The sequence below is a fragment of the Microtus ochrogaster genome, chromosome 10 (genome assembly GCF_000317375.1).
Source record: "Microtus ochrogaster isolate Prairie Vole_2 chromosome 10, MicOch1.0, whole genome shotgun sequence".
In the NCBI taxonomy this organism is placed as follows: domain Eukaryota; kingdom Metazoa; phylum Chordata; class Mammalia; order Rodentia; family Cricetidae; genus Microtus; species Microtus ochrogaster.
This window is the reverse complement of record NC_022016.1, coordinates 51,492,160-51,515,486: the sequence shown is the minus strand read 5'-3', so window position 1 is coordinate 51,515,486 and position 23,327 is coordinate 51,492,160. Positions and strand designations below refer to the sequence as shown.

At 48.6% G+C, this 23,327-nt stretch overlaps 1 protein-coding gene across 2 annotated transcripts in view; it reads right to left on the bottom strand.

The window, feature by feature from the left end:
* Window positions 1-23,327, bottom strand: part of Wdtc1 (WD and tetratricopeptide repeats 1) — a 47,128-nt gene that overhangs the window by 2,198 nt on the left and 21,603 nt on the right. The window contains exons 3-15 of one of the 2 annotated variants that reach the window (XM_013348443.2): window positions 22,343-22,426; window positions 17,950-17,996; window positions 17,473-17,584; window positions 14,539-14,726; window positions 11,982-12,164; window positions 10,550-10,644; window positions 9,890-10,005; window positions 8,051-8,123; window positions 7,400-7,505; window positions 6,280-6,453; window positions 3,122-3,357; window positions 2,204-2,375; window positions 876-1,068 (exon numbers count right to left, since the gene is read on the bottom strand). In XM_013348443.2, the coding sequence (XP_013203897.1) occupies window positions 876-1,068; window positions 2,204-2,375; window positions 3,122-3,357; window positions 6,280-6,453; window positions 7,400-7,505; window positions 8,051-8,123; window positions 9,890-10,005; window positions 10,550-10,644; window positions 11,982-12,164; window positions 14,539-14,726; window positions 17,473-17,584; window positions 17,950-17,996; window positions 22,343-22,426 (1,779 nt within the window). Of the gene's footprint in view, window positions 1-875; window positions 1,069-2,203; window positions 2,376-3,121; window positions 3,358-6,279; window positions 6,454-7,399; window positions 7,509-8,050; window positions 8,124-9,889; window positions 10,006-10,549; window positions 10,645-11,981; window positions 12,165-14,538; window positions 14,727-17,472; window positions 17,585-17,949; window positions 17,997-22,342; window positions 22,427-23,327 lie in introns of both variants that reach the window. The other variant, XM_005353103.3, reaches the window with a different exon arrangement.

Genomic DNA, 23,327 nt, shown 5'->3' with positions numbered 1-23,327 from the left:
CATATGCACAGGGGCTGGGGAGAAAATACCCACTTCAGAGTATCTCAGAGATCACACTAGAGCATCTATGGGGCACGGAAGGTAAAACACATGGGAGGAGGAACACATGTTGGGGGGGATGCCTCCCGTGTGTGTGTGTGTGTGTAGGAGGAACACATGTTGGGGGGGATGCCTCCCATCCATGTGTGTGTGTGTGGAGAGAGAGAGCACATGTGTTGGGTTGGGGACCAGATGCAGTCCCCTACCCCTAACAGCCCCTTATCTTTGCTCTCTCACGGAAGGGTCCTATGGGGCCCCCTTCTATAAGTCACAGCAAGTCAGTTCTGATCAGATCTACCTTGGGCACTCCAGTCTGCCAGCTGCACTGAGAGCAGAGGAGGCCACACTGGCCTAAGAGTTCTGTGTGCAAGACTGCACTCACAGCGTCCTCTGGAGTTGCATCACCCCTGGGGTGAGCGAAAAGGGTAGAGCTCAGACTTAAGGTTATCAGACTCCAAGGTCTGTGGACCTCGCTGGGACTTGAGTCAGCCCGTAAACCAGCTTTTGGGTAGATACATCAGTTGCACAGGAAGGGAAAGGCCTGTGGGGAGCCCGAGGCATCCCATGAGGGGCTGATCTGTCTTCCTTCCTGCACCCCTGCTCTTTTGGTGGATGCTCCTTTCACCTTCATGGCTAGCTCAAGGATAGTCCCAAGAGTACAGAAGCCAGGCTCACCCCAGAAATACCCACTGCATTGAGGGCTTCCTGGGCCCAGGGCTCCCACCTCCCCAGCAGCTTTGGCCTGTGTGGTTTATTCACTTCCCCAGCACTGAAGCTCAGCCAAGAGGCTCTAAACACAGTCCCTATGCTTCTCGTCTACCCTGCTGTGTCCTCACCTCTGGCCGCGGGTTCCACAGTCGCACAACAGGGTCGATGCCACTGGTGGCCAGGAAGCAGTAGCTGGGGTGCGGCTGCAAGCAGTTCACAATGGACTCATCCCCCTGGAGCACTCGGACTAGGTTGGTGGTCTCCTTTTCCCAGACGAAGAAGGAGCCATCGTCTGAGCCACTGACGATGTACTGAGCATTGCTGGCAGGGGACAAAAGGGCAGGGAGGTCAGGTGGGAGACTCCCCTAAAGTCTCAACTAAAGGCTTGAGGAAAAGGATGAAGCCTGGGACCACTCAGGTCCTTATATTCAGAACCCTTGACTCAGAATCCTACCAAGCAAATGGGGTTCTTCCTTTGACACTGCAGGTACTAGTCAGTACTGTATTAAAACCCAACATCAGAGGCTCCAAAGCCACAGAGAAACCCTGTCTCGAAAAACCAAAAATAAAAAAAAAATAAAATAAAATAAAAAAATAAAAACCCAACATCAGTCAGGCAGTGGTGCACACGCCTTTAATCCCAGCACTCAGGAGCCAGAGGCAGGCAGATCTCTGTGTGTTTGAGGCCAGCCTGGTCTACAAAGAGAGTTCCAGGACAGCTAGGGCTACACAGAAAAATCCATCTTGAAAAACAAAACAAAGAAAACAAAAAAAATCTAATATCAGCAACTCTCTGGGTCCCTCCAAGATGGTGCTGCAGTGTCCCATGGTACATCACTACATCCTTGGTGTAGGATCAACTCTTGTATCTATCTTAGTCTCTAAGAAGATCCTCATCTAGCTAAGCCCTCCATCAGTGATCTGAAACTACCAAATCCTGCGGTACATCCACAACACGGCCCACACCTACTGCTGACATCTAGAGGGGTCTTGGTGGAGACTCTCCTGATCTATGTCCATGTGTCTTATCCACCCAGAGGGTATAAACAAAGGAAGGATGGGGATTGGGGTGGGTGCTCTGCCCCTCAGGACCTAGGGCACAGTCCTGAGCACAATGGTCTGAGGTGCCCAGCCTCTCATAGTCCTCACTTCCCCTTTCAGTGGCAAAGAAAGCTCTAAGTGTCCAGCTAAAGCAAACAGGCAAGCTCTGGGACGCTAGGCAGAGTGGGGAGGGTGGAGGAGACTGTTCCAGGTACAGCGTTGGATGCTATAGTCAGACCAGTCCATTATGGCTCCCGGCTGGCTTCATGAATAGACCAAGAAACAGAGGTACCCAAGGGGACAGAGGCGGAGCAAAGCAGTGAGTGGCCACAAAGTCTACACCTCCCGTGTGGCCCCACCCCACCAACTGCTGCCAATTGTGATATGCACCCTCCTCCTGTTCAGGGCCTCAGACCTGCCAAAGAAATTCGCCTCCTTGATGTCTGTGGTGGTGTTGCAGTGGCCACAGTAGCGGAACTGATAGTCGTAGCTCCGTTCCCGTAGCACCATTTCGTCTTCCGAGATGGAGTCCTTGCGACTTGTGCTCCGAAGGCGAACTGGACCACCGCCAGCTGCCTTCTTCTCCTCTGGGGGCAGAAATCGAGCAGAGGTGAGATGCTTCCCCCGGGTTCCTCATTGCTCCCTCTCTAGCTCTGAGTGGTCTGCAGCCTAGTACTGGCAACATAAGGCTGTAGGCCTGCACCCTCACTCTGGAAACTGAGAGAAGGCCGTAGGGATGGATATGTGTCACGCTTCCCACTTGAAGAGCATTCACCGAAAGGACAAACTCCAGGCTAGTTATTGCCTCTAGTGAGTCCATTTTCCGTGTTTGTGGCCCACATCACCATGACCCAACTCTCCTTACAACTCTGGCGAGAGGAACCAGGCAGGCTTTGGGGCCCTTTGCAGATGACCCTGGTCTGGGGGCTGCGCCATATCTGTGGCCACACAGTTCTACCTAGTAGATCTGAGTGGGGAACAAAGGCATTTCCACTGTCCTTGACACCATGCCTGCCACACTTACACAGACTACAACAAAGACAACAAACAGCACGTCTCTCTCAGCCCAGTGAGCTGCCAAGACCCCGCCTGGGAACAGGTGGGAAGGCCTGACTGGGCTCAGATGATTTCGGTACCTGGTGTCGTGAGTGCTCTTACTACCCTCAGCAGAGGCTTTCAAGGGGAGGTGCTGACCATCCATCCCCCTCTTCAGGTGTGGAAAGTGAGTTTCAGGGGTCAGCAGGCTCTCTTAGGCCACGGGAGATCTGATCGCAGAGCCAGGCCCAACCCGCATCATGTAGCCCCAAGCAGGTAATCCACAGTCCGCACTCACCACCATCGCTTTTGGAGAAGAGGGCAGCTGTGATGTCCCGACCCAGTGCGTCACAAGCACTACTGTGGGCCTGCTCTGGGAACTTCCCTTTGAAGTCATCCAGGCACTCCAGAGCCTCAGCCACATACTTCAGTTCAAAGAGGCACCGGGCCAGACGGAAGTGTGCCTTCAGGTGGCAAGGGTTCAAGGAGATGGCCTTGAGGCAGTCCCGGAGGGCATCATAGTGGTCGCCATCCCTGGGAAAGTAGAGGAATATAGATTAGAGGTGAGGCCACACCGCCGACACAAGGTTCCCACTCAGTCTCCATTTTCTTTGGCTACTTCTAGCTCACCTCTAACACACTTCAGGGTGAGGAGACAGAAACCTTGGAAGCATTGGCTTAGCCTGGCTCTCCCTCCCTGGGAGATGGAGCAAGCTAAGGAGCAAGCCAGGAACCCTGAGGTTTAAGACAGTAAAAAGCAGTGTCGGGCTGCCCTCTGCTGGGCACAGACGGCAACTGTGCATGGCTCACCTCAGGCACCCGCAGCTCTGCAGCAGAAGGCCTGGCATCTTGCCCACCTCAGACTCCCCAAGCCCTCCTTCTCTTTTCCTTCATCCACCTCCTCAAATCCCCCTGCTGGCCTTCAAAGCTATGTCCAAGGCAGGGGGCCCTCAAGGACAGTTCTATGGTCTGGAGAAGCCAGAAGTGCGAGGCCTGGGGCTCAGGGTCTGACCAGCAGGCAGCGAGCCCTCAGCCAGACCCCCCTCTGTCCTGGCTGACTGATCTGCAGCAGCTGTGGCCTCCACCTCCTGGGGCTGGAGGATGGGGCCTGTCTGGCAAAGTCAGCTCTCTGGAAGCTGATGGGGAGGGGGCTGTGCACACCAGGAGTTCCAAATCCTCTCTACTCATTTCTCCAATGGAAAAGTATGGATAAAGGGTAGGGGAGACGCTTTTTTTTTTGGAGGGGGTAAAGGAAGAAACCCTCATTTTCCTATGTTGAGCCACGACAAGGAGGCATGCCTCCCCTGTTGCCAGAAACACACCTTTGCCTCTCATCTGTAGAGCCAAGCAGCAGCAAGGACCACTTTCCCCTTTAGAAACATGTATTTGTTTTTTTCAGTACTGGGGAAGAAAGCCTTCCCCCTGCCAACCCCACCACTGGGCTGGGCTGGGCCTACCCCGAAGCGCTCCACCAAGGGCACACACAGTTCACAGTATTCCTGTGCGGCTCCAGTCAGCCCTTCCTAGATGATGCCTCCTGACCCTGCTCCTGCCAGGTCTCCAGAAGGAACACTCAGCCCTCGGAGCAGCCACTGGGACCAGCAATGTGGGGCAGGCAGGAAACAGTTGCTTTGATGGTGAGCGCTGCGTCAGAATGAGTGGCTGTGACGAAGGAGCAGGCGTTGTTTGGAAACCCAATTACTGCCTGCAAGGTGCCCCTTCTGAGCTCCTAGCAAGAGCCAGAGCAGAGATCAGAAGCCAGAGGGTGGTCTGCTTCCAGGAGCAGATGGCAGCTCTGGGGAGACTGGCCTGGGACAGAATGTGACATTCTTAGGGTCACTGGCAGGCATGTGGGGATGGGAAAAAAGAGCAGGCTGGCCCCAGGGCTCACCCATCGTAGATGCACAGCAGATCAATCTCCCTGAAAAGACAGCCCTCTCTGCACATCCCTGTTCAATCTCTCCAGTAGCTGCCCGGTGAATCAAGGCCAAACACCACCCTCTGCATTCCAAGCCCTTTCCAGGCAAGCCCCAGGCTACCTCACAGACTCATCCCCTGCCAGTCCTTTCCAGAACCCTCTCCTCCAGCCAAATGGATTTGCTGTTCTGAAGCAGGCTCTTCAGTTGGTCCCCCGCCCCCACGCCTTTGTTCACACCATTTCATCTCCCTGCAATGTCCTTCCCCACAGTCCTCTCCTCCCCCTCATCTCCTTGTGGAAGCTGCCCACACTTGGAGCCCATTCAGACACCACATCTTTCTGAGGCTTCCCTGATCCTGAGCTGAGGCGACTCCTCTTGATGCCCACAGCACTTTACCTGCCCTGCTGCCTCCTGTATCTTTCATAGCTTTCATGCTGAACTATGTCAGACTTTATCCTTGTCCAGCAGCTGGGCACTCCAGGGCACAGGGACTCAGAGTGACAGAACTGCTTGCCCAGTACCTAGCACATAGTAGGAGCTCAGAAAAAAGCTGTGAATGAGGAAATCACTAACTTTTCTCAGCAAAAATACCGACCTGAAGCACGTGAACATCCCGGTCACGTTGAGATGAGGGCCGCACGTCCTACCCAACCATTGGAACAGAGCGGCGACACACCTCAGATATCCCCAAAGAGTCCTTTTGAATTTGGGTGCCACTCGATGCCTGGGGGAACTCCTGATGCTTAAGCTGACTTCTGTGTGTGTGGCATCTTCCCCGCCCCCATCCTGCTGACTTGGGTGGGTTTCTTAAGCTTCCCCAGGCCTGCCTAGTTTCAGCCAGACGATGGCACACCAGCTGGCCTGTCTGTCTGGGCAGAGCCGACGGATGCCAGACGGAGCTGAAATGGCTGTGGGCCCAGCTCTATCCATCTCTAGTCTGGCCCTGGCTGGGGGATGGGGTCTGCGTGCCTGCTTGTCTGACGGTACTATAGGCAGGACTGAAGCCCTGATGGTCTGAGGGGCTTCTTAGGCTACGGTCCTACCCCTTTACCTCCAGCCAGTGTAACCCAACACAATCTATACTTGACTTCCGATCTCTAGGTCTAGTCTGTACTTGGTCCAGTGAGTGGCTACAAGAACAGAAAACAAATGCAGAACCATTTAACTGCAGAATCATGTTTGAGGATACAAACTGAGTTCACCAAGCTCCTCAGTTGCATCTACCGAGATTCCATTGTTCTTTCAAGGCCAGATTCTCTAGTAATCAGTATCAACAATGTCTCAAGCCCCACTTCATTCACACGCTGTAACAAAGCACTGAATTTCCCGTGAACACGACCACTAATCTCTTGGTGCTTAAAATATGGACCCGGCTACCTTCAGCCTTAGAGATGGGAAGGAGTGGCCTACATTCAAGGAGCCCCAAGAGGCAGCAGGCTGCCGATGCCACCTTCTCTGGTTGCCTTAGCAATTTGGTTCCATGGTCCGCTTGCTCAGTCCTCGTTCTGACCCAGGTCCCTTTGCGGTGCCCACTCACCACTTGCGTTTCATGTAGGCAGCAGCTCGGTTCCCATAGAGCATGGCATTGTGAGGGGCCTTTTGCACAGCCTTGCTGTACAGCTGAATGGCCTGGGTCCACTGCTGGCAGGCGAAGGCTTCATTGGCTTGCTGCTTCACGCGTTCCAGGTATGGGGGCAGCTCCACCTGGGGGCTGCATGGGGACGAGAGCCAAGCCAGACCAGTTAAAGGTTAGTAGCGCTATCCAAGGGCCATGCATGGTTCTGTGGACCCTAGGATCTCACTGCTATCCAGAAAAGGCCGCTCTCACTTTGAGATTACTACCTATTACCAGGAGAGAAAATGTGTACAATCCAAATACTGTGAGCCAGTATAAGGGAGGCAGGAGTAAGGATGCCTGGACAGGCATACAGCAATCACTAACCAAATGCTTGGGCTTAGGTACCAGTCACTGATATTACCTGAATTAACCCTAGACCATCCTACTTCTTCCCATGACTCTCTATGGAGAGTTCGGTTCTTCTCAGGGACTAGAAAATTCCAACATCTGAGGCCAAGAGAGGGGTGGGAAGAGTTGAGGCAGGAATATGCTCTGGGATAGGAAATACTATAACCAGGAGGACCATGTGGGTGGGGGAAGGCTCAATGCCTCCAGACCCTGGCCCAAGCACTGTACAGAAGGACAAGCTCTAGTCTGGGGGGAGGGGGGGCGGGTAGCCTCCAGATAGAAGCTGCAGCAGGAACACTGGCCACTCTGAGAAGCCTCTCTGGCCCAATCTCCAACATCTGGGATTCACATCTGGGTTCTGGAAGGCAGGGGTATACGTGTTATAAATTTTTGTTGAGATTTAATTTTGTGTTATGGATGTTTAGCCTTTATCAATGTGTACCATGTGTGTGTAGTGCCTGAACAGGCCAGAAGAGGGCACTGGATCTCCTGGAAATGGAGGTATAGACAATTGTGAGCTGCTGTGTAGCTCTGGGAATGGAACCTGGTCCTCTGGAAGAGCAGCTAGTGCTCCTGACTGCTGAGCTATCTCTCCAGCTCCCAGAAGAGATGTTTACAGGACATGTTTCTCCCTCCTGTCCAAAAGGTACAGCTAAGACATGGATTGGCCACAGAGGTCAGCTGGCCTCACCTGATACACCCCTTGCTTTCTGGCAGCCGGAAGCCATTGCTGTGAAGGTGTAGGCCATTAGATACGCCATTGGACACACCGTTGGTAGGCATCTTGCCATTCTGGACTTCTGGCAGGATGAAAAGAAAGCAACAGTACTACTCAGGAGGAGGCTTCCTTCCTCTGCATCCCTCTGGCTTCCATCATAGGATCTGATGGCTCCATTGTGAGACTGTTCTCCCAGGTCAAACCCAGCCCCAGAAAGCAAATCAGGACAGGCAGGCAATGGTATAAAGAAAAGCCCGCGCGCCCTCTGCTGGCTAAAGAGGATATAGCTTCTATCTGACATTTCCCACTGCTGACTCTGGGGAGGGAGGGAGGGAGGGAGGGGTTGGGAGTGGGGTGGTATGCATCAGCTGTAACCCAAAGAAATCTATTAGCCAGGATGAGAGGGCAAACGATTTCAAATTCTTAAGAGCCAAGCCATCTTCCTTGGGGGTGGGGTACAAAGCCTTGGGAAGACCTCTCCAACCTCTTGTGATCATCCTCACAAGGTCACTGTGGAGTCTGCTCCTTTTCCAGTACATGGACACAGGTCGGAGGCTTCTCCACAGGTGACAGTACTCAAGATCCCACCCACCTCAGCAGAGGTTCCCCAAGGGCAGAACTTACCCACCGGGTGGCATTTTCTAGGCAAGAGGAAGGTATATGGTCGTTGCTTGTAAGTCAGATCAAACAAATAAACCTGGAGCGAAGAGATGGGGCCATGAGGTGAGCTGTAGCTGAAGCACTGGCCAGGTCTTGGCAGCTTGAAGACGAGGGTCCTTAACTCACTGAGAACACTGAGCATGGAGTCAGAGCTAGCCAGGTCTCCCCGCAATGAACCATAAGCAGGGAACTCTTCCTAACCTTGACTCGGGGTAGCTAGATGATGTCCTCAGAGCCCTGGCTGGAGTAAGTCACTAACTGGGAGCACGTTCTTAAATAAGATCCTAAAGTGAAAAGTTCCTAACAGCGACACTGCCAATTATCTCCCTCAGGAAGTAAACATTATCTGTTGTTAATACTTACTGAGTGTTATTTAATGCTTATTTTGTTCCAGAATTCTGCTAAATGTTCTATATGGACTTGCTCCAGAAAGTTAACTGAAGAGGCTATTAATATCATCATCCTTTCTGCAGATGAAGAAACAGAGACTCAGAATCTCACGCTTCCCCAGGGTCGTAAAGGACAGCATAGCCAGGACTCAGACCATGTAGGTGTGCTGCCCCTGACTCCTCCGCTAGGTCTTCCACTCATCCTCATGCGCCCTCAGGCCAGTGCTCACCCATCCTCCAGCCCCTCTCCTGTGTATTTACACCTTGCTTTGCAATGGGTCACTGCCTCACTTCCCTGTCTGCTTCCAGAAAACAGCAGGAGAGGAAACTGAGGCTCAGGAAAAATATAGACAACTGCTTGAAGTCACTGTAAACAGCTAGTAAGTTACAGGTTGGCATTTGAGAACGGGCATATCAATCCCCCGGGCAAGTCTTCCTATGAAATTGAAGCTGGCCTTGAGGTCTCTATCTCCTGCAGCAGCCTCCTGAGTGCTGAGGCTACGGGTTCCACCGCACCTAGCCCAGCACCATCATCTCTCTCTCTCTCTCTCCTTCTCTTCCCCGCCCAGTCAGACAGGGCACATATCACCATACCTGGTTTACCCTGTTTATGTGGTGCTAGGGATCAAACTGGGGTTTTGAGCATGCTAGGCAAGCACTCCGTCAAGTAAGTAACATCCTTAACCCATGGTCCTGTCAATTTCCGGGTGTATGTTCTCTTTCATCTTCTTGTTAAAACTGAGTGTATGGTGCACATGTGAAGGCAGAGTGCACGTGACAGGGCCTGGGCGGAGGTCAGAGGACAACTTTTTCCCCTGTTTGTTTCCCGTAGTTCTGGTTAGCCTGAGACTCAAGATGTAAGATTTAAGATCAAGCTCATCTTAAACTCCCAAGGATCTGCCTACTTCTGTTTCCCAGCTGCTGGGATTAAAGGTGTGTGCGCCACTTCCAGTCCTAGAAGGTGACCTGAGAGTTGGTTCTCTCCTTCTATCTGGGTGCTTAAACAGTAAGTACATTTTTTATTTTTATTTTATGTACACTGGCATAAGGAACTGGAGTCACAGATAGTTGTGAGATGCAATGTGGGTGATGGGAATTAAACCCTGGAAGAATAGCCAGTGCTCTTAACTGCTGAGCCATCTCTCTAGCTCCGAATAGCAAGCACTTTTACCTGAGGAGCCATCTGCCTCATGGCAGACCAAATGAGGCAGACCAAAGCCTACATTCTTATCCAAAATATCTTATCTGTCTAGTTCACTTAAAAAGAGGAAAATAAAGACTAGGTTAGGGTAACTCTGCTGTAATCTGCATGTTACCCTCACATGTCACAATGCCATTTACAAGGAAGCCATTGCTTTATCTGCTACGACAGACGGCACGCTGGTGGAGAGTCTCCCCAGGCAGTAGAGCCTACCTGCTCTCCTCCCATGTTGACTAGCAGCTCTGTGCCATTGGGGCTGAAGGTCACATAAGTGGCAACCAGCACTCTCAGACGGCTATTATAGTCAGGTAACTTCACCGGCAGGTGACCTGTCATGAAGAATACAATATAAGATGAAACTTCCACACTCGCTTATAGAGGCAGGGGACAGTGTAAAGACAGCCAAATTGAAAATGCTAGCAATCAACTTCATTATGGAGGCAGAGACAGTGTCGAGCACTTGGTATAGGCAATGGCCAGCAACTGATGTGTGCTCCCTCATTGAGTCATTCTGTATGTGAAGCAGGGTCTCGCTATGTAGTCCAGACTGGCTTCACGCTTACTAGTTATTCCAAATTAGTGTTGTGGTTTTGAACCTCCTTCCTTAGCTTCTAGAGTTCTATGATGATGACTGTGTTTTCGAGACAGGGTTTCTCTGGATAATAGTCGTGGCTGTATTTGAACTCACTCTGTAGACCAGGCTTAACCTTGAACTCACAGAGATCCACCGGTCTCTGCCTCCCGAGTGCTGGGATTAAAGGTGTGTGCCACCATTGCCCGGCATGTTTTTGAATTTTCTGTTGTTCCCCTCTACCCCCATGGACAGTCCCCAGAAAGAGCCCCGGTCTAGCTGAGAGCCAGGATGGGCCCTACCTGCCACATAATACTGCGCCGCACCGTCCGGAAGGGGCTTCTGCCGGTCACAGAAGGTGTGCACGCCGGCAGTAGGACTCTGCTTCATGCTCTTTCTGAGGGAAGGAAATCAGGCAGGTTAAAGTTCTAGCTCTGTCCCTGGCTAGGTGGGTCCCACTTCAGAGGACACCCACAGCTGTGTCCCCAGAGCTAGAGAAGCATCTCTCTTCCTGCCAGGCAGCTCCAAGGTTTGCTCTTTAGATGCCTATGGACAGATTCGCCAGTAGTAGAGCAGGCTAGACCTGTCCTAGGATCAGGAAAAATGAAGGCTGTGGAGACTGCTCGGGTCTGAGACCACCCTCTCCTTCTATCTTTTCTGAGACTGGGTCACATTAGTTAAGTAAGGCTTACTTCAGACTCAGCTCTGTAGAAAAGATGACCTTGAACCTTGCTCTTTTCCCTTCTACCTCCCAAGTGCTAGAATTATAGTAGTGTGCTATCATTCGTGATTTTACCTTTTCTTTTATGTTTAAAAATATTTTATTTTGGGGCTGGAGAGATGGTTCAGTGATTAAGAGCACTTGACTGTTCTTCCAGAGGTCCTGAGTTCAATTCCCAGGATTCACAACCATCTGTAACGAGATCTGGTGCCCTCTTCTGGCCTGCAAGTGTACATGCAGGTAGGACACTGTATACATAATAAATAAATCTTGAAAGATGATGTGACTACGTCTGCATGAGGGAATGAGCATGTGAGAAAAGGTGCTCCACCCAAAAGACCAGAAGAGGATGTCAGATCCCCTGTAATTAGAGTTGTGAGCTACCATGTGGGTACTGGAAATCAAATACTGGTTCTTGGTAAGAGCGGCTCTTAACCACTGAGCCATCTCTCCAGCTCTACTCTTTGAGCTGGTTCAGTGGTAGAGTACTTGCCAAGCACGTGCATAGTCTCATATTAATCCCAGTATCACAATAAATAAATAAAATTATACATACAAAATATTACACATGTAAGACTCTAACCCTGTGGTCAGATGTAGAGGCCTGTGCCTTTAATCCCAGCAGTGGGAGGCATGTCTTTATGAGTTCAAGGTCAGTCTAGTCTATGTAGTGAGTTCTAAGCCAGCCAAGGCTACAGAACAAGACCTTATCTCAAAAAACAAAGAACAAAGGAGAGGGAGAAAACAAGACTAACTCTGGGGTTGAAGAAATGGTTCCCCTTGCCAAGTCTGATGACCCGAGTGCGAGTGACCCCAGGACCACATGGTGGGGTCAGTCCTCTGACCTCTACACACACACCATGGCTCTTGTGAAACCTTGTATGTCCCTCTGACCACACACAGGTAAATAACTGTAACAATGAGATAACTATCAGGAGACACATAGTGATTCATGGGAGGGAATTCAGGCAAATTACTATAAGAGAAAGGGTCCACAGGGTTACTGGTCGTACCTGTGGTTATGGATCATTCGGATGTCATAGAGTCTCACAAAGGGCCCACTGGCCCCTACTGCCAGGCAGTTGTTGTCCTGGGGATTGACTGTGAGGCACTTGGCCTCTACCATCGGGCCGCAGTACTCCGTCAGGTCAATCAGCACCTCTGAGTGTTTGCTGTTCTCCCGAAGGTCATACTGGCTGTGGGAGAAGACATAATTAGAGGCCAGGGTTTTTATGCCGAAAGCAGGGAGAACCCAGTCCTGGTGATGCAAGAGGACATGCTGTCTACTGCGAGCCAGCTGCCTAGAGTAAGCTTCTTCTATTTTTCAGACAGGGTCTCACTGTGTAGCTCTGGCTATCCTGGAAACTCATTATGTAGACCAGGTTGGCCTCCAATTCAGAGACAGAGATCCATCTGCCTCTGCCTCCCCCAAGTGCTGGGATTAAAGGCATGCGCTACTGCACCTGGCTTTATAGTAGGCATCTTAACACATTCTGATTTATCCTAAATTAATCCCTTACAGTATATACTACAGTTCAGATCTTATAAATGTCAACATTACAGCTACTGCTATTCTACCAGTGATTGCAAAAAATACTGAGGGAAACTGCGCTGTTCATCCAATACTCTCTGAGTGTTTCATGTGAACCACCAGCCCTGTGCCACTAGAACACAGAGGCACCAAGAAATTAAATAAACTATCTGGGGTATCACAGCTACAAAGTACAGAGCAGGAATAACCTGCTAAGACTATGGCATGTAAATTATTTGTTAGCTGGGTGTCATGGCACATGCTTGTATAACCCTAGTGTTCAGGAGGCTGAGGCAGGAGGATCATGAAGTTAACATGAGGGTTACACAGTGAGGATAGCCTGGGGTGCATAGGAAGATCTTGTTTTTAAAAAACATCAATCAACTAAACAAACAAAAACCTCCAAGCCCCCACACCTCTTGGTTATGCTCTTCTTACTTTCTTCCAGGGAACAAGGGCTACATGACAGTAAGAGAAAGGAGAGCAAAGCTTCCCTGAGAGCTGCCTGTGGACACCAAAGCCAGGCCAGCTCCACAGCCCCAGCAGGATGGCAAAGGAAAAGCCTAAAAGTCTAAAGTAGGAGCACACCCCTGCTGCCACTACAGGAACCTCCAGAATGGGGCGCGGCATCACCCGTTTCTTGCCTAGCCGCCTCTAATTGCCTCACACAATCACTTGTCCTCTTGGCCATCCTAACTGGAATGCTCTTCCTAAATAGTCTGACATCATTCTTCTGCCACTTGATGCCTGCAGCCTGAGTTTATGAAAGCCCACAGTCCGACTCTTAAGACCCAATTTCACACACCAGCTTTCTATGTGGTCCAGTTATAATCAGCCTCCTCTCCCCTCTCCCCGGGCTAAGGTTTCAAGTATGCTAAGTGAGCGCTCTACTACTGAGTTGTGTCCCCAGCCTACACTACAGCATCCTGCACCTTGTATGCGACTTTTATCTCCTTATATGTGTGGTGAATCCACCCTGCCGCCTCTTGCCCACCCACCTCTCATCTGCTCTTGAAGGCCCAGCTTATGATCACGTACTGTTAGGATGTCTCCACTACCTGTGCCTCTTCTAGGTCCTCGGGGTTCTTCTACCAGAGGCTCAAGGCTGCTTGGTTTCCTCCCGTCTGGCCCTGAGAACAGGTCAGCAAGTGCTTCCTGAACACGCTACTGACCCAGGCTGTCATTCAAGTACCGTGTGTTTTATATGCATGTTCTCCACTGTCATACTCAGATCAACAAAGGGGATATTATGATTATTCTATTTTAGAGACAAAGAGACTAAAGTTCAGAAGTAAAGTGGCCTTTTCAGACTTAACACTGAAAGAACTAGCATTTGACCTGGTATGCCTGGCTTCAAAGGTCTGCTTCTAACTACACTGTTATGAGCTTACACATTACTTAGAAGGTTCTCTACAGTAGCATAGAGAAGATAAGAAAGGGTGGCCAGTTGAAGCAGTTTGGAGAAGTGAGGGGAAAGTTGTGAGGCCGCATCTGGAGGAAGCAGTTACAGCAAGGCAGTGGTGCTATCACAGAGCATGCTGGGCTGTTCTTGTAACCCCATCCGCTCAGGAAGCAAAGGGGCTCCACGGAGGCAGGAGTTGGAAACCAGCCTGAGCAACAGAGAGACCATCTCCGTCTCCAAACAAGAGTAGAGGCCTCTGAGAATGAGCATGCTTGTCTCAACACCAGAGAGGCTGGGGAAAGACAATCTCCAGCCCAAGTACAACCCGGACTGCAGAGCAACGCCTGTCTCAACACCCAATCCTTCCCACGAAAAGGGGTGGTGGTGGTTTAGCTCAGTGGTAGAGAATTTATCTGGTATGCAAGAGACCCTGGGTTTGAGTTCCAGCACCCCTAAAAGGAAAGAGGGGCAATAGCACCCATCTTTGTCTGAAAAGGTCAGAGGTAAATATGCAGCCGCACAGGACACTGAAACTGTAGGGAGAGGTGCCAGGTCTGTGGAAGGCAGCATTATGGCAGGGGGCACAACCCACTGCCACTGAGGCAGAGGACATGCCATTTCACGCAGAGACACTTACCGGATAAGCCCATCCTCGGCGGCGCTCCAGAATGTATTAGGCCACATGGGTGCTGTGGCAATGCGCTTCACCCGGTTTGTATGGTCTCCAAACATGTGGATCGTCTCCTTTACCGTCAGGTCATGGACATGAACCTTAGAGTCAGCTGCCCCCGTGATCAAGATTCTGTCTCCGGCATGAGGCAGGAACTGCTCAGAAGAAATTACATGATTGGCAGGAGTCAGGGTGGAGCTGGCTACTGAAGGAGACTGGCCTGGATGTCAGCATGTCCTTTCCCTCTCAAGTCACTTAAGAAAATAAGTTTATCAAGCTCACCAAAATAACTTAGGATGGGAAGCAGCAGCCTAGCAGCCTTCAAGGTTAAAATGAAGATATTTTATATACGAGCTCATGTGGTTAGGGTGGTCATGACTTACACTAAGCTGTTTTACCTAAGGAGCCCCTTTCTTCTGCGTCTTCTCCAAGCAGAAGCTGAGTGGACGATAATCTTCACTTCACTTACTAAGAATTTCCAAATACCAGTCAACAACACGTTTCCTTGCTGACACCGAAAATAACTGCATTACAACTGGGAGGCTGGAGTGAGTCTTGTGCCGAACATTCACACATGATGTGTAAGAACTAAGACCAACCCTAGCACAAAGAAAACTACCTTTGAGGGGCATGGGCTAAGAGATGTTTAAAGTGTTCAACTTCTTCTGTGGAAAAATTGGGGAATCAGGTAACAAAGATTAGAAACTATTCCTATCTTGCTGGGCGGTGGTGGCGCACACTTTAACCTCAGCACTGGGGAGGCAGAGGCAGGCGGATCTCTGTGAGTTCAAGGCCAGTCTAGTCTACAGAGTGAGTTCCAATACAGCCAGGGCTGCACAGAGAAACCTCATCTCAAAAGACAAAAAGCAACAAAGCAACAAAACCAAAACCACAACAAAACCATTCCTTTCTTTTGACCTAAAACTCTCACTTCAAAGAAATAAAACAAAAGAAAGGATCTGGGCAAAAGTGCTCAGCACAGCACTCCTGACAATGACAAAGAGTAGGAAGAGTTCAGTGGGGGAAGATCTGGCCACCGTAAAGATGACAGCCATCGCCCAGTAAAGTGGAGAACACAGCACTCCAGGTGACATGTGGCAAGAACAAAGCAGTTACAAACGTGGCCTCATGGACAAATACGACACAGCTTTATCTTCCTAACGTGAGGAAGATAGGGTTTGGCATGGCTATCAGTTGAGTATCTCTCCCCCTCCTTCCTTGTAATGGGGACAGACACCTGCACAGAGAATGTTAGGCGAGGGCTCGACCACAGAGCTAGACCCCAGCTCTCTTTTTAGGTTTTATTTGGAAGAGTGAAAAAATTACACTTTTCTGCCTGGAGGTAGCACAGATCCTAGCTAGCCACAGCACAGACAGGTGAGCCCTCACTGCAGCCGCATTTGTAATGTACCATGGTTGCCACTGGGGGGAGCACATGGGTGAAATACTGTAGTGCCTATGGTTGATGTTTTGACTACCTCAATCAAAAATGAGTAATTTCTCTGCTTTTCTTAAAAAACAAAAAACTAGGGCTGGCAAGATTGCTCAGTGGATAAAGGCACTTTCAAACAATCCTGGTGAATTGGGACCAATCCCAGGGACCCACAAGAAGGAGAGAGCCAATCCAAGAAGCTGTCCTGACTTCCACACACCTGCTGTGGCACCCATGCCCCCTCTCCCATATCACAAACATACATAAATAACATACTTTTGAAAATGCATTCTTAAAACACAAAAAATGCCAGAAGAGGCAGATAAAGAGTTGTGTCTTGCACCAAGGGCCAGTAAGTGAGTGTATGTCTTACTATACAGTACGGGCTGGTCAGTAGAATCATGAGCCAAGCTGTAGTTGTTCTGCTTTGAGAAAAATACCTAATAATCTAAATGACCCTGCAATACTGTATAGCCAGAGGCTCCCCCAAACTCCCACAACCAGGACCAGCAGTGGCCAACAGCTCAAATGGCCTCTATGATATCCGTATGACTGAGACCAGGTCAGAGCCTTCCCTAGGCCTGTAAGCTAGTCAGTACAGGCAGCCTATCTCTAGAGCCCATCTTCTTAGAAGAGTTGAGTTTCCATGCAATTGTGCCTCCTTGTGCACCAGGGATTGTATTACACCAGGAAGCTTTTTTTCCAAATTATACCGTGTCTAAATTTATTGGGAATAAACCACCTGGCATCAGACTCCCCAAAGTCTTGATCCAGGCTGACGAGGTCAATCTACACCAAGTTCTCATTCTCACCTCACCGTGGTTCGTTTCCCTGTTTGACACTTAACGGAGACCCCCGCACCCTGATAAATACCCAAAGGGCTGTCCAACCTTCTTCAGCCAGACATGTGGCAAATGCCTCTAATCCCAGAATGCAGGAGGCAGAGGCAGGTGGATTTCTATAAGTTCAAGGGCAGTCTGGTCTACAGAGTGAGACCCTGTATTAAAAAAATAAACAACTTTCTTCATGGAGCCCCAAGCAGACAGTCCTTTCCATCTCCAGGCTACACATGATTCTAAGGCCTCATGCGTACTTCTAGGTTTGCTCTCTAGGATCAAGACAGCAAGTTTCCGGGGAGGAACGGACTGCAGACTCATGCTATAGCTCTGTGGGTAGAGTACTTGCCTAGCATCTGTGAAGTGCTAGGTTCCACCCCAGCACCAAACAAACTTACTTCTTATACCGCCACACAAACAAAAAGATAAAAATGTAATAAATAGAAATGGATCTTGAGCTGGCCAGTTGGTTCTGAGAAGAACATAAAGAGACAGGCTTTAAGCCCCACTCTCTAATACTCAGACCACAGGGACAGCTGCAAGTTAGGATCCACAGTACACACTATACCAGCACAGCACGTCCACAGCCACGCCCATAGCCCAGTTCTGCCCAGCGGGGTTTGTCTTACTCACCTTGACAGAGAAGATATTTGCTGTGTGCCCTGTGTGCATGGAGAGCAGCTTCTTGTGATGCAGTGGGTCCCACACAATGGTGTGCTGGTCATCGGAACCAGAAGCCAGCAAGCTGTGGGCAGAGTTAGGAGCTCTGACTTCAAGTTCCCAGGGTGCCTCTTCCCTATCCCCATTCCCAGAGGGTAAGGAGGTAGGCACACAGAACTCAAAGGACAGTAGATGTTGCAGAGTTTAAGGTTAGCTTGTAAATGTTAGTAGATTCTATTTTACTTGGCTAAGAATTTTCAAGGTTTTCCCAATACACCCACCTAAGTAAAGCAGGGTCTGGAGGTTCACCCAAACTTCCATCGCATTTGGGTTAATAGTTTACTGTGTTGGCGGTCATGGGCAGTAGTCTATCTCCTTAGCAGTACCAAAGTGAGGAGCCCTCTTCTCCCGACCTCCCTGACCCCTCTGGCCCCTCTAGCACATACTTACTCTCCTTTCTCATTCCACTCCAGACAGTTGACACATCCGGAGTGACCCTGAGGAGGGAACAGAGGGTTAGGAAGAGAGCTGATTGGACAGTCTCCTGGGAAGCACAATGCCTAGAAGTGGGATAAAGCAAGCAAACCAGTCTCTCCTTCAGTATTTGTAAGGGACACGTGGCGGTCAGAAGTAAACAGAACTTTATATCCTGTGTCTCACAGCATATAAAGGACTTTCTCACAAAGTCTCAGTTGAAACTGAACACCTGAGCTATAAAGGGCAGACTTTATCATTCCATTTAGAAGGAAAAACATGCATGAATAACTAGAAATAAAAACCAAAAACTTCTGCCGTATTCCTGGAAGGCACAGGTACAGCTCCCTCAGGGGCCAAGTTCAGGGACGGAATGTTTGCGGTATCTTTGCAGTTCCATGCTGCACTCATTTAGTCCTCCATCCTCACTCCCTCCCAAAGTCAGAACCTAGAGATTAACGCAGAAAGCTAAGTTGGGCTAGAGTATTTATTTTAAGGGTTTTATTTGAGAGAGAGAGAGAGAGAGAGAGAGAGAGAGAGAGAGAGAAAGAAACTGGGGCTGGAGAGAAAGTGGGCGTACACTTACTGTTCCTGCAGAGAACCCAGGTTCGATTCCCAGCACCCACTTGGTGGCTCAGAGCTGCCTGTAACTCTAGTTCCAGGGGATCTGGTGCCTTCTTCTGACCTCAGGCACATGAAGGCAAAACACTCAAACACATGAAATAAAACAATAAATCTTAAGAAAGAAACAGAGAAAGTGAGGCAGACACTAGTGAATGGTGAAAGCGCAGGGAGAAATGGTAAGAAGGGGCAGCCACAGAGTTCGCAGCAGAGGCAGGAGGATTTCTGTGAACCCAAGGCCAGCTTGGTTAGAGAGTGAGTCCCAGGACAGCCAGGGCCACACAGATAAACCCTGTCTCGAAGCAAAACAAAACAAAAAGAATCAACCACTACTACCACAAAAAATGATCTATCTATAGCTACATACTTCAATTCCTGATGTAACAGGAATTCCAGTAGGGAAGGAGACAGCCCTAACTTGCAACAGGTGCTTTTTCCTTCTGAGCCCGCATCTACTACATACCCCTGCAGTCTTTTTACGTTTTACTTCTACCAAGCACTGAGCATATAGTAGGCATGTTTCTACATGTGAGTGCTACTGTGTAAATAATACAGGGAACTCTAGCGAGAGGAAAATCCCTACACAGTCAGCCAGGTTAGTCAGGCAGTGGCTGAGTGCTATGAAACCATAAAACAGGTGTTGGGACCTCCGCGACTGCCTCTCCCGACAGGCCGTCCCCACTGCTGCTTCCCTCCAGGGTCTAGATACACTGCCAGCATATACAGTGCACACTGTTTGCCTGAATACGTGAGGGAATTAGAGACGCTTTCCTACTTTTCTTCTCAGGTGATTACAACATGAATTTACTTCATTATCTAAAGGAAGCATCGACAACTTTTTCTGTAAGGGGCCAAACAATAGATATTTTAGGTTCTGTATACCATATGGTCTCTGTATGAATCATTCAATTCTGCTGTTGAATTGCTAAAACAGATAGACAATACATAAATGAATGAGTGTGGCTGTGCTCCAATAAAACTTTATTTATAAAAACAGGTGGCAGTGTACTTGAGCTCATATGGAAATGCAAAGGACTCAGAATAGCTAAACAATCTTGCAAAAAAATAAAGTTGGAAGGCTCACATGCCCTAATTTCCCAAGTTGCTTCACAGTGGTACTGGGATAAGGACAGATATTTTGGTCAATGCTTTACACGTTTGGATTCTTAATACAATTCAACTGTCTTTGCAACAAATGGTGCTGGGACAACTGGATGCCACATGGAGTGGGGATGCAGTTCAGTGGCGCAGCACTTGCCTGAGATGTGCAAATGCTAGGCTTGACCCAGGACACCATCATGAACAACCAAAGAATTTAGTGTCAGGCTGGAGAGATGCCTCAGTATTCAAGGCTAGGTTCACAATTGAAACCTTTTTTTTTAAATTTTTTTTAAATATTTTTATGGTTTATTTAACTTTATGTGCATTGGTGTGAAGTGTCAGATCCCCTGGAACTGATCTTCAGACAGTTGCGAGCTGCCATGTGGGTGCTGGGAATTGAACTCGGGTCCTCTGGAAGAGCAGTTAGTGCTCTCAACCACTGAGCCATCTCTCCAGCCCAACACAACTGAAACCTTAAGGATGAAGTTGGGTCACCCTTAGGGACCTTATTTTTGCGATTCCTACCTCAATGGATCTCCTTACTGAACTTAGTTTCCATACACATACATATGGATCAAAGACCTACACCTGCTCTCTAAAACAATATAACTATTGGATGAAAACACACATATAAAATTTCATGACCTTGAATTAGCAATGATGACATAAATGTAACACTGAAAGCAAGGTGAGAAAAAAAAACAGGGCAGATGAGAGGACTCAGGGTGTCAGCACACCTCTGCCCAGCCTGCACCTGAGTTTGGTCCCTGGGACCTGCACAGGGAAAGAGAGAAATGGCTCCTTCCAGTTGTCATTGGGCCTCCTCCACAGATGTGTGTGCCCCACTCACACACAAGAAATAAATGTAAAAATTTTTTAAATTTTTTTTATGATTTATTTAACTTTATTTTATATTCGTTGATATAAAAGTATTAAATCCCCCAGAACTGAATTTTCAGACAGTGTGAGCTGCCATGTGGGTGCTGGGAATTGAACCCAGGTCTTCTGAAAGAACAGTCAGTGCTCTTAACCATTGAGCCATCTCTCCAGCCCCATAAAATTTTTTTAAAAATATTTATTTATTTATCATGTATATAGTTCTGTTTGTGTGTATGCCTGCAGGCCAGAAGAGGGCACCAGACCCCATTACAGATGATTGTGAACCACCATGTGGTTGCTGGGAATTGACCTTAGGACCTTTGGAAGAGCAGGCAATGCTCTTAACCTCTGAGCCATCTCTCCAACCCCCTAAATGTAAAAATTTTAAAGAGAAACTAAACAGCTACCCAGTGTCGCTGGGGTCTGTGTCTAATCCCAGCATAGGCAGCTGAGACAGGAGGGTCTGAATTTCAAGGGCAGCTTTGGGGTGTACTGCAAAATCCTGTCCCAAGAAACTGACAATACTGAGTAGCTGTAAGTCAGCTACTCCACTCTTAGGTACACAAAGAGATCTAAAACTCTGTCTTTACACAAAAACAGGCGCATGACAACTCGGAGCAGCACAGACACATACAATGTAAGGCCTACTTTGCCACTTCCATGCCACGGTTTATATACAGGCTACGGCGCTTCTTTGACATGCCAACTTGACTCCGTCTAATTTGAATTTATGCTCAAATTACACAAGAAACAAAATGGAAATAAAAGGCCATCACCACCAGGCCTGGTGGCCCACACCTGCAACTCTAACACAGGACATGGAAGCAGAAGGGTCAGAAGTTCAACAACAGTCTTGGGTAAATTCAAGTCTAATCTAGGCTACAAATAAATACTGTTTCAGAAATAGTAACAAGAGAAAAGAAATAAAGGCAAATTGAGGAGGTGAGATCCATATTTGGCTCCAGTACTAGCAGGTTCCTGATGGGCAGATTCAGTCAGGCACAGGGGGAAAACAGGAGTTAGGATTATGGCATTTGCATCTGTGCTGAACATGTAAAGACATTTTTTTCCCTCATCATTATCCTAAAATGATACAGGATTCTATTAGGTATTAAAAACAATCTAAAGATGTTGTAAAGTACTCAGGAGTATGTTTGTAGGTTATATGCAAATGACACATCATTTTATACAAAACCTTGAACATTTGAAGATACTGTACCTGTGAGAAGTTCTAGAAACCCTTCCTCCCAAAGCATAGCAGGGGATGACTGCATAATACATGTAATTTAAGAATAATATTAAGAAAATCCGGGACAGTTAAGTACATACTGCTCACAAAGAGGACCTGACTGAGTTCAGCTCCTGCACTCACTTGGGTGGTTCACAATATAAGCCCAGCTCTAGAGGAATCTGATGCTTTGGCATCCAAGAGTAACTGTACACACACGAACCCACATACACCTAGTTAAAAACACAAACCCGCTAAGTGTGATGGTGCACACCTTTAACCCCAGCACAGCAGGTGGACCTGCACACAGAGGATGGGAAACAGGCCGTGTGGATATAGGATGCAAATTCCATCTCTCTCTCTTTCTCTCTCTTTTGGTGTTAGACAGAGTTTCTCTGTGTAAGTCCTGGAGCTGTCCTGGAATGCACTTTATAGACCAGGCTGGCCTCAAACTCACAGAGATCCGCCTGCCTCTGCCTCCCAAGTGCTGGGATTAAGGGCGTGCGCCACCACCGCCTAGCTAAAAATTGGATCTCTTACCTGAAGCTCTGCTTCTAGGCCCAGCCGCCGGATAAATGGATCAGTGACATGATATCTCCGTTCAAAGCTCAGAGCACCCCGCTCCTAGGGACAGAAATGAAGCTGTGGTTTCTTTGGTTCAATATTATTTAATATCTAGCTTGCTTTTTCAAAATGTGTTTTATGTGAATGGGTGTTTTGTCTCCATGTTCATCTATGACCATTTGAAAGCAAGCCTGCTAGGTGCAAGTCAGAAGAGGGTGTTGGATCCCTTGGGACTGAAACTGTAGACAGCTGGGAATCAAACCCAAGTCCTCTGGAAGAACAGTTAGTGCTTTAAACTTACTGAGTCATCTCTCTAATCTCCAATATATTTAACTTTTCTATACTCAACCCTATGCTAAGCACGAGAAGAAACAGAAAATATAACAGAGAATTGGAAAACAAAAACAAAAGAAAACGGAATGTTTCCATATTTTGGATGGAAGAGCATTGCCTCTGGGATACACTGTGTAAGTGCATACACATGCATATACAAAATCACCTTCTGGTACTGAGCCCTAAAAACAGTTCCTGTCTTGGCCACCCAGTCCAACAAAATCCCCCAAAGACCTCCAAAACGAAAATTAAGTATTCAGCAATACCAGGTGAAGCAGACAAACGCAGACTATGTACACCCAAGCTCTTGGTTCCTATCAGGCCACATATTACACTCAGTTCATCCACATGAAACTCCATGCACCGAAGGCTACATAAGTCTGCTTTTGAAAACGGGTCTCACTGTGTAGTCCTAGCTGGAACTTGTTATGTAGCTGAAGCCAGCCTTGAACTGCTCTGAGGGCTGAGATTAAAGGTATGTATCACCACACCCCACTGACTGCTATGTAATTGAATTTCTTTTTAGTTTAAGAAAGTTCTAGGGCTGGAGAGATGGCTCAGAGGTTAAGAGCATTGCCTGCTCTTCCAAAGGTCCTGAGTTCAATTCCCAGCAACCACATGGTGGCTC